Here is an 8,059-nt window from a genome sequence, read left to right on the forward strand (position 1 = left end):
GCCAAAAATAATTGTAAAGACGCTAAACTATGTCAAAGGTCACCACCTGGCCGCATGGTCACAAGCAAGTTATTTCTCTTATACCTTCAGTAGCTTCAAAAGACTAATACAATTAAAATAAAAGTTGCAGAGAGCCGCAAATGTCACTTTTTGAATGAACACATCACACAATTTTAGATGGAGCCCGATGATTGTGCCGGCGCCGACTTATCCGAGTCCAATCCGGCAGAAACTGACCTCAGCTGCTTCTGTCAATGTATTGACAGGAGGAGTCGTGCGCCACATCCATGTAATGAACAATAAGAATGCCTAACCTTTGCTTACGCCACAACGCTTCACCAGTTCCCATCCAAAGCACCGAGCCCAGTTGGAACCTGGTTATTCTCTGCAAACCTCCATCATTTTCAATTTCTTTCACAGCACCTTTATTCAGCGGAGATGCGCTGCAGCTGAAACAGACACAGGAGACTGGGCAGGGTCAAAGGTCGCCCTGTCTGACTCTTATGTTGCGCCTTATTTTAACTGTCGAGACGTGGTCGGCGATGTACTTTGCACCCAAGGGGGGCAGATGGAGGGGAAAGAGAGTGCAAGGCCAGCCTCGGGTTTAGCGTTACAAAGCCCCGCCCCCTCCCCCCCCCCCGCGCCTTTTCACTGCCACGTTAAATACTAAAACTTTCAGCTTTTCTGGATAAAGATCTCCAAACACCCTCAACCCCCAGAGACGCTTCAGAGGTGACGCCACGATGAAAGGTAGACATTCTTTTACTATTATTTGTTGTTTGTTTTTGTTTTTCCTTTCCTACTTTTTCCAACCTGAATCAGCCTTTCTCCGTCGGTTTCCGTTCGCCTCACAGGAGCAAAGGCAGGCCATCCGAACCGCAGCCACCGCGTCAAGGAGGCGCTTCCAGCCTCGGAGGAGAAGATGGAGGAGCGGGGTCAGTGGGGCAACAAGCTGGAGTTCGTCCTGTCCGTGGCCGGCTCCATCATCGGCCTGGGCAACATGTGGCGCTTCCCCTACCTCTGCTACAAGAACGGAGGAGGTGAGTAGAGATACGACGCGAGCTTTGCGAAAAGGTTAAAGGTCAACGGCTGGCATCGAAACTAAAAGAAGTTGTAGAAGGGCAAATTTTCCTCTTAAGTTTAAGAAATTGTTGGTTGAGATTGTTGGTGTAGCTGCCAAACGGGACACCGCCTCCTCCCCCCAGCCCCTCACGCCCCTCCTGTCCCTCTGTCCCTCCACGGGGCAGCAGGAAGGGTCAGAGTTCAGGATAAAGCAGGGTCAGACAGCTGTTGTTGCCCCTCGCTTTCACAGCAGCTGTTCCCGCAGAGAGCCGGAAATCTGAGCACCACCCAAAGTTTTGTAGAGGAAAAAAAAATATATAACCTCCAACCTTCCTCTTTTTTTTTATACATAAAGTTTCAGTACAAAGACAACATTAAGGCAACATGTGCAATAAATAATCCAGCTCCTCCTGTCTACTATGCTCAGGTGCGTTTCTAATCCCGTACCTGATCTTCCTCTTCACCTGCGGCGTTCCCGTCTTCTTCCTGGAGGTCGCCCTGGGTCAGTACACCAGCCAGGGAGGAATCACCTGCTGGAGAAAAATCAGTCCCCTGTTCGAAGGTAAGGAAAGAGCGGGAAACTTCCCTACGATTTTCTCAGATTACAGTCACAAAGTAAAGTTTATTTTATTGGGACAAATCTGTCTCTACAAGCTCCGCACTTCTGGATTCTTTGCCCATCTGTGAACAATCTTTTTTTTTTTTTTTTTTTGAGATAGGTTGTAGACTTTTAGTTCTTTCGATTTCCAGCCCTGGACTTTGACTGGACCATTCTAGACATGCCTGCTGATCCATTTACGTAATCATCCTTTCCGCAGGTCTTGGCTACGGTACTCAGGTGATTGTGACTCTGCTGAACTTCTACTACATCATTGTCCTGGCCTGGGGGATTTTCTACCTCTACTACTCCTTCTCTTGGGACCTGCCTTGGTCGTCCTGCAACAACACCTGGAACACAGGTAAGGAATCTGGGGAAAACCGTCTCGAATGCCCCATCCGTAGCATCGAGTTGCCATCATTTCTAGACTTTTCCCCCTCGCAGAAAACTGCGTCGAGTTCCAGAGGAGAAACGCTTCCGTCGCCGAAGAGGCCAACCTGAACACGACTTCTCCCGTCATGGAGTTCTGGGAGTGAGTTGTCGAGCTGCTGCTTCCGGGCCCGTTCCGGACGATTCTCTCTCGTCGATTGTTTCTCATCTGAATGTTCCCGACCGCGCAGGAGGAGAGCGCTGAGGATCTCCTCCGGCATCGACCAAATGGGCTCTCTGAACTGGGACATGGCGCTGTGTCTGCTCATCGCCTGGGTCATGTGCTACTTCTGCATCTGGAAGGGGGTGAAATCCACAGGAAAGGTGGGTCGGGATCAGAAAATGAAGCTCTGCCCCAATCTGAACTCGATTACAAGACGCAGATGTGCCTTTGAGGGGCTGGGAGGCGCGTCAAGGGAAACATCTGCTATTTGTTTTGGAAGGATTCGTGTTTGCGTGTGTCTTACCCTCGTGTCCCTCGCCGTTATAGGTGGTCTACTTCACCGCGACCTTTCCTTATCTGATGCTGGTTGTGCTGTTAGTCAGAGGACTCACTCTGCCTGGTGCCGGGATTGGCATTCAGTTCTATCTGTACCCCGATCTGGGTCGACTGGCTGATCCACAGGTACGGTTCGAGAAAGAAACCATTTGAAAAACTCTCTAATCAGATTGATAAAAGCCAGCGAAGGGCAGAAAAATCCAGACATCCCATGATTCTCAGCTGGGAAGCAAAGAATTAGTAAGATTTGTTTTAAGGCGAAATGAGTCAATGATTAAGACATGAGATGTTTTGTCTTGTTCTTTGGTGTTTATTTTATTGATGTACATCCTCAGTTGCTACTTTTCACGAGACGTATAACTAAACTTCAGTCCTTTCCAGTTTCACAAAAGAAAAAATAAAGGAAAAAGTCGGAGCATCAGTACTTCATTATCTTTGAAAACTATTGCTTCTTCTTCGTACAGATTTATTCACCATGCCTGAGGATTATGTCGTTAAGATGGTTCTAGTGGAAACTACAGTGATAGTTATGTATCAAGCCTTTCGGCCATTAGCTTGTCACTTTTCCACTGTCAGTTGGGAGAATTCAATCTGCTAAATTTTGTTTTTATTTCTTCCGGAATCATTTTTGATCCGCTTTGTTAGTAGCATAACTCACACATTTTAGATATTTTACTTACAGTGTCAAATGTTAAGAAAAAATAAATAAATTACCAATCCTCAAAAAATCCTCTTCATTGGTAATCAACAAAAGAATATCGGTTTTCTGATGTAAACATTCATTATAGTTAGAACAAATATTATATTGCGTTTTTATTAATTTAGTGTAAAATAATGGGTTTTTTGAATTTAATCAAGAAGTTTTAGTTTTGTTTTGTTTTTTTGGACTACCAAAAAGTCTAGGTTCGGTCAAGCTGTTCATAATTTATGCTTAAGATAAGTTCGTGGATTTCCGTTGCACATTAAAATGAAACTGATGACAGGTGTGGATGGATGCCGGGACCCAGATCTTCTTCTCCTACGCCATCTGCCTCGGCTCCTTGACTGCTCTGGGGAGCTACAACAAATATAACAACAACTGCTACAGGTGTCTCGACTTGTACTAAAATTTCTTTCATAAATTTTACAGCAAATATTCTTCTTTCCTATCTCAAACGTGTTATTGCTGTGAAGACTTTTGATGTGTGTTTCGGTAGAGATTGCCTGGCTCTGTGCTTCCTGAACAGCAGCACCAGCTTCGTGGCAGGCTTTGCCATCTTCTCCATCCTGGGCTTCATGTCCTACGAGCAAAACGTTCCCATATCCGAAGTGGCAGAGTCCGGTGAGAGACTAGAAACACAGCGCCGGAGCATCGGCGAGCATTTCGTTCTGCGCTTCAGCCACAGTGAACCTCCACGCTCTGATCGCCTTTGCAGCCACAAGTTAAACATGAAGTTTTCCACATTTTCAAAATTCTTTACAAACAAAAGGTCTGAAATAATAAGTGTCCTTTTGTATTCGGCCCGTTTTACTCTGATAGAAAAAAAAAAACTTAAAAAAAAAATCCAACTCAAGCCATTGCCTTCAGAGTTCACCAATTTTTTCTCCTCTACTCTACTACTCTAGAGTAGTAGAGTAGAAAAAGTAGATTTTTTTGCATGAAATCTCAACAAAAAGTTGAAAATGTATGAATATGTTTTTCTGTCTTTTGAAAAGGACCCGGCCTGGCCTTCATCGCCTACCCCCGTGCCGTCTCCATGATGCCCTTCTCTCCCTTGTGGGCCGCGCTCTTCTTCGTCATGATAGTTTTTCTGGGTCTGGACAGCCAGGTAGCCAGCTTTGCACCTTTTTTTTGCCGCCATGACAAAAGGGGCTGCTGGGTTTCTTGCATACTTAGTGATTGTTTGGTTATTTAACAGTTTGTGTGTGTGGAAAGCCTGGTAACGGCCATCGTTGACATGTACCCCACTGTGTTCCGGCGCAAGAATCGCAGGGAACTGTTCCTGTTAGGGGTGGTCCTCTTCTCGTTCCTGATGGGCCTCATCATGCTGATGGAGGTAGGGGCGGGGATAACAAATGCATTCACGTGAACAATATCTGTAAATATGACTATATTCTGTACATTGTAAGTCTTAAATTGTTATTTTTTTAAAGGGTAATTATTATATAAAATGTACATTTTTGAGCTCTACATCATGTCATAATGTTGGTTCCCTCATTAAAAACATTCTCTGGGGTGTTGCTTGGATTCTTTCATGCGGGCTTGACGAATTCTTGAATCTCCTATGACTCACCCGCTCCTTCAGACTAGCCAGCAGCAATTAGCAGACACCTGGTGGAAGTGTACATGAGCTGAGTTCACAACACGAGCTGCTTCTCAGTGCTACGGTGGTTACAAACATCATTCAAGGGTTCAAAGCGGAGCGATGTTGCGATGACTTCATGAAGACGGAGTTTCAGAAAAAGCAGGAGATTTTTAAAGCGCCGCTTAGGGAAATCCATTGACCTTGACATTTATTGCAGATAAGGTTCCTTCTCGCGGAAATGGATTCAAAATAAAATTTTAGTTCTTCAACGTTTTTTCTTTGTATGCCTTCTGAAAGAAAACTGAAAGATAAATCTGTCACAAGGTGACCCGCGGCTGTATTTATTTCCAGGGAGGAATGTATGTTTTCCAGCTGTTCGATTACTACGCAGCCAGCGGGATGTGTCTTCTCCTCATGTCCATCTTTGAAACCGTCTGCATCGCCTGGGTTTATGGTGAGCAACCAACAAACTAGTCCCTGGAGACTCGATGCTTGGAGATTTTTAGGCCCTGTGTTGCGATGTTTGTCCTCGTCGCATCTTTGCAGGTGCGGACCGTTTCTATGACAACATTGAGGACATGATTGGCTACCGTCCGGGACCTTACATCAAGTACTGCTGGTTGTTCTTCACCCCAGCCACGTGCATTGTGAGGATCACTGCTGAGGAAACCTTCAAGTTGCTGGGATTTTTCGATTTCCCATCGTAACATTTGAAATTCTTGTCTTTTTGCCTCTACAGGGGACATTTGCCTTCTCCCTCATAAAATACACTCCTCTGAAGTACAACAACGTGTACGTGTATCCGTGGTGGGGATACTTCATAGGCTGGCTGCTTGCCCTTTCCTCCATGGTCTGCATTCCTCTATGGATGGCTTACAAGATCAGCACTACACAGGGAACACTCAAAGAGGTATGCAGGTCCTCTTGATGCGTTTATTTCAAGATTGGACTAACTCGAAAGTGTCTTGCAAAAGTAGTCATGCTCTTTTTACAAATAAAAATCTGAAAAAAGTGACATGCGTTTCTCTTCAGCCCCCCTGAGTCGTTCACCGACACTCTTAAGTCTTTTTGGGGTACGTCTCTTGTTGGCGTCGGCATTTATCGTATTGTCTTAAAATTTCTTATCGTGATGCGAATTTTGATTTCCATAAATTTCAGTTAATGTTGAAAAAAAGCTGACGACAGTGCTATTCTTGCTAGCTATCCCACTGTTTATCTTTATTTTTTCACAAGAGCGTCAATAAATATCAGTAAATTCAAAAATATGATGAAGTCTCTGTGGGTCGCCACATAAATCATGCTTCTTTACGTAAGCGGCGTACAAAAGAAGCTTATTTCAAAAATATTTGTTCTTCAAGAGCGGTGTTTGTGGTAATATGAAGGCGATGGCTTGCTGTCACTGCCATATAGTTTCCTACAAAGATTTGATAAATAACACTTTTGTTGTTATCATAATAGTATTGAAATATATTGTGATAAAATTCTAAATCTGTATCATCCACACCTAATTTTTTGTCTGAATGGCACCATGGATGGGGCCTATATATATATATATATATATATATATATATATATATATATATATATATTTTTTTTATATGGTACTTTTGTTCCGCCCTCTCAGATGTTGCCCTGGGCATGTGCCCATAAGGGCTATGTGGAAAATCTGCCTCTTTCTTTGCAGAACTAGGAAAGAAATTCCTCCTGCATCTTTGTAAGATAGCCAAAGATTCTCTGTTGTTTCTGAGTTGCTATTTTATGTATCATTTGATTTATTTATTGATTTGTCTGCAGCGCATCCAGGCGCTCGTCACACCATCCGATGATTTACCTAAAACCAAAAGGGAGCAGGAGAGGTTATTGGCTATCTTTGTTCCCGAGGACGACTCAACCGCAATGACAAACGGCAACTTTCCTGTGTCAGAGAGAGATTCTACCTTGTGAAGTCCCGTAGGTGCACCTTATCTTAACGAAAAATAACTAAGAACATCAAAGAGTTCTTTGCTTCTCCTCACAAATGCAGACGCATTAAGAGGAAGAAGAAGGAAAAAAGTCACCGTCTTTACCCGCAATCATGCCTAAAAGTGAAATTAAGAATTCAGGAGATACAGAGGAAGTTCAGCGCTGGGTTTGGTGTATTTGTTCACCGACAGAAAAAGTAGGGATGAAAATAATTTTTTAAAAGCAATGTGCCATTTTTAAATTATTTAAATTTAAAGAAATATTGACAACATATTGGATTGATAAAGTAAACATCATAATGTTCTTTTATATTCGGTAATCTTTATATCTTCTTTTATCTCATTAAATAAATGCTTGCAGAAGTCATTCTGCGGTATTTAAACTATTTAGAGTTAGTGTGTTATCCTTTGTTGTAGAAATGGGAATAAACACAAATATAAAGTAGCTATAGACATTATTCTATTGCTACGTCGCACAAGGCTAACACAAGGCATAAACTAGCTTTTTTTTATAACCTAACATATGTTGACTGTACAAAAAAATGTGAATTCTGTAAGTATGGTGTTAAATAAACTTGTCTTTGACTGTTTCCTTTTTCTTTTTGTAAATGTTGGTTATATTTTTTTGGAAAGCTTTTATTTTCAGCCACCCTAAAACCAGGTTTTCTTCTTAATTGTTATCAGGAGCTGGACTTTTTTTTGGCTGCTGTTCTCCCTCTCGTCCTATAGGGGGAGATCAAATAAAATGTGTGACTTTTATTAGATATTATAAAAATTTCTTCAGAAAAAAAATTGTGACAAAATTGAAGATGGCTGTCAGATATTTATTAAAAATTTTTTTTAACAAAACTCGTACTCTTACTCGAATAAGCCTCTTAAAATAAATATTTTTGTATTGGCTTTAACTCTGATTTTATGATTTTCACAATGCTTTTGGACAGAGGTGGGTAAAGTACCCAAAAATTGTACTCAAGAGTAGCACTATTTCAACATATTTTTACTCAGGCAAAAATAAAAAAGTAGCAGTCCAATAAATTACTCAAATAAAAGGGTTCTCAACCACTGAGTAATATACTGTGGAAATTTTGGAATTTGTAAAGACCAAAATGAATATAATTATAAAATATTATAAAGTAACAGAATCAGGCAAAGAAATAATAAATTTCTTCCAATGTAGTACTTATGAAACTTTAACAAAAACTGCGGGTGTGTCTGTATCCGGTGA

At 42.0% G+C, this 8,059-nt stretch overlaps 1 protein-coding gene across 2 annotated transcripts; it reads left to right on the forward strand.

Annotated features, from left to right (window-relative positions):
• The first annotated feature begins 72 nt into the window (after nucleotides 1–72).
• LOC122826309 (sodium- and chloride-dependent GABA transporter 2-like) lies at nucleotides 73–7,424 on the forward strand. Of its 2 annotated transcripts, none has more exons than XM_044108016.1 (15): nucleotides 73–750; nucleotides 823–1,040; nucleotides 1,490–1,624; nucleotides 1,881–2,021; nucleotides 2,105–2,192; nucleotides 2,281–2,413; nucleotides 2,580–2,714; nucleotides 3,572–3,675; nucleotides 3,785–3,909; nucleotides 4,284–4,396; nucleotides 4,487–4,624; nucleotides 5,225–5,327; nucleotides 5,420–5,520; nucleotides 5,613–5,783; nucleotides 6,668–7,424. In XM_044108016.1, the coding sequence occupies exons 2-15, from the start codon at nucleotides 923–925 to the stop codon at nucleotides 6,815–6,817; spliced, it is 1,755 nt and encodes a 584-aa protein (XP_043963951.1). In that variant the 5' UTR covers nucleotides 73–750; nucleotides 823–922; the 3' UTR covers nucleotides 6,818–7,424. The 2 variants fall into 2 exon arrangements, with proteins under 2 accessions (XP_043963951.1, XP_043963950.1); XM_044108015.1 differs by having other exon boundaries at nucleotides 855–1,040.
• Nucleotides 7,425–8,059: the final 635 nt, after the last annotated feature.

Source organism: Gambusia affinis, linkage group LG23 (genome assembly GCF_019740435.1).
Source record: "Gambusia affinis linkage group LG23, SWU_Gaff_1.0, whole genome shotgun sequence".
NCBI lineage: Eukaryota > Metazoa > Chordata > Actinopteri > Cyprinodontiformes > Poeciliidae > Gambusia > Gambusia affinis.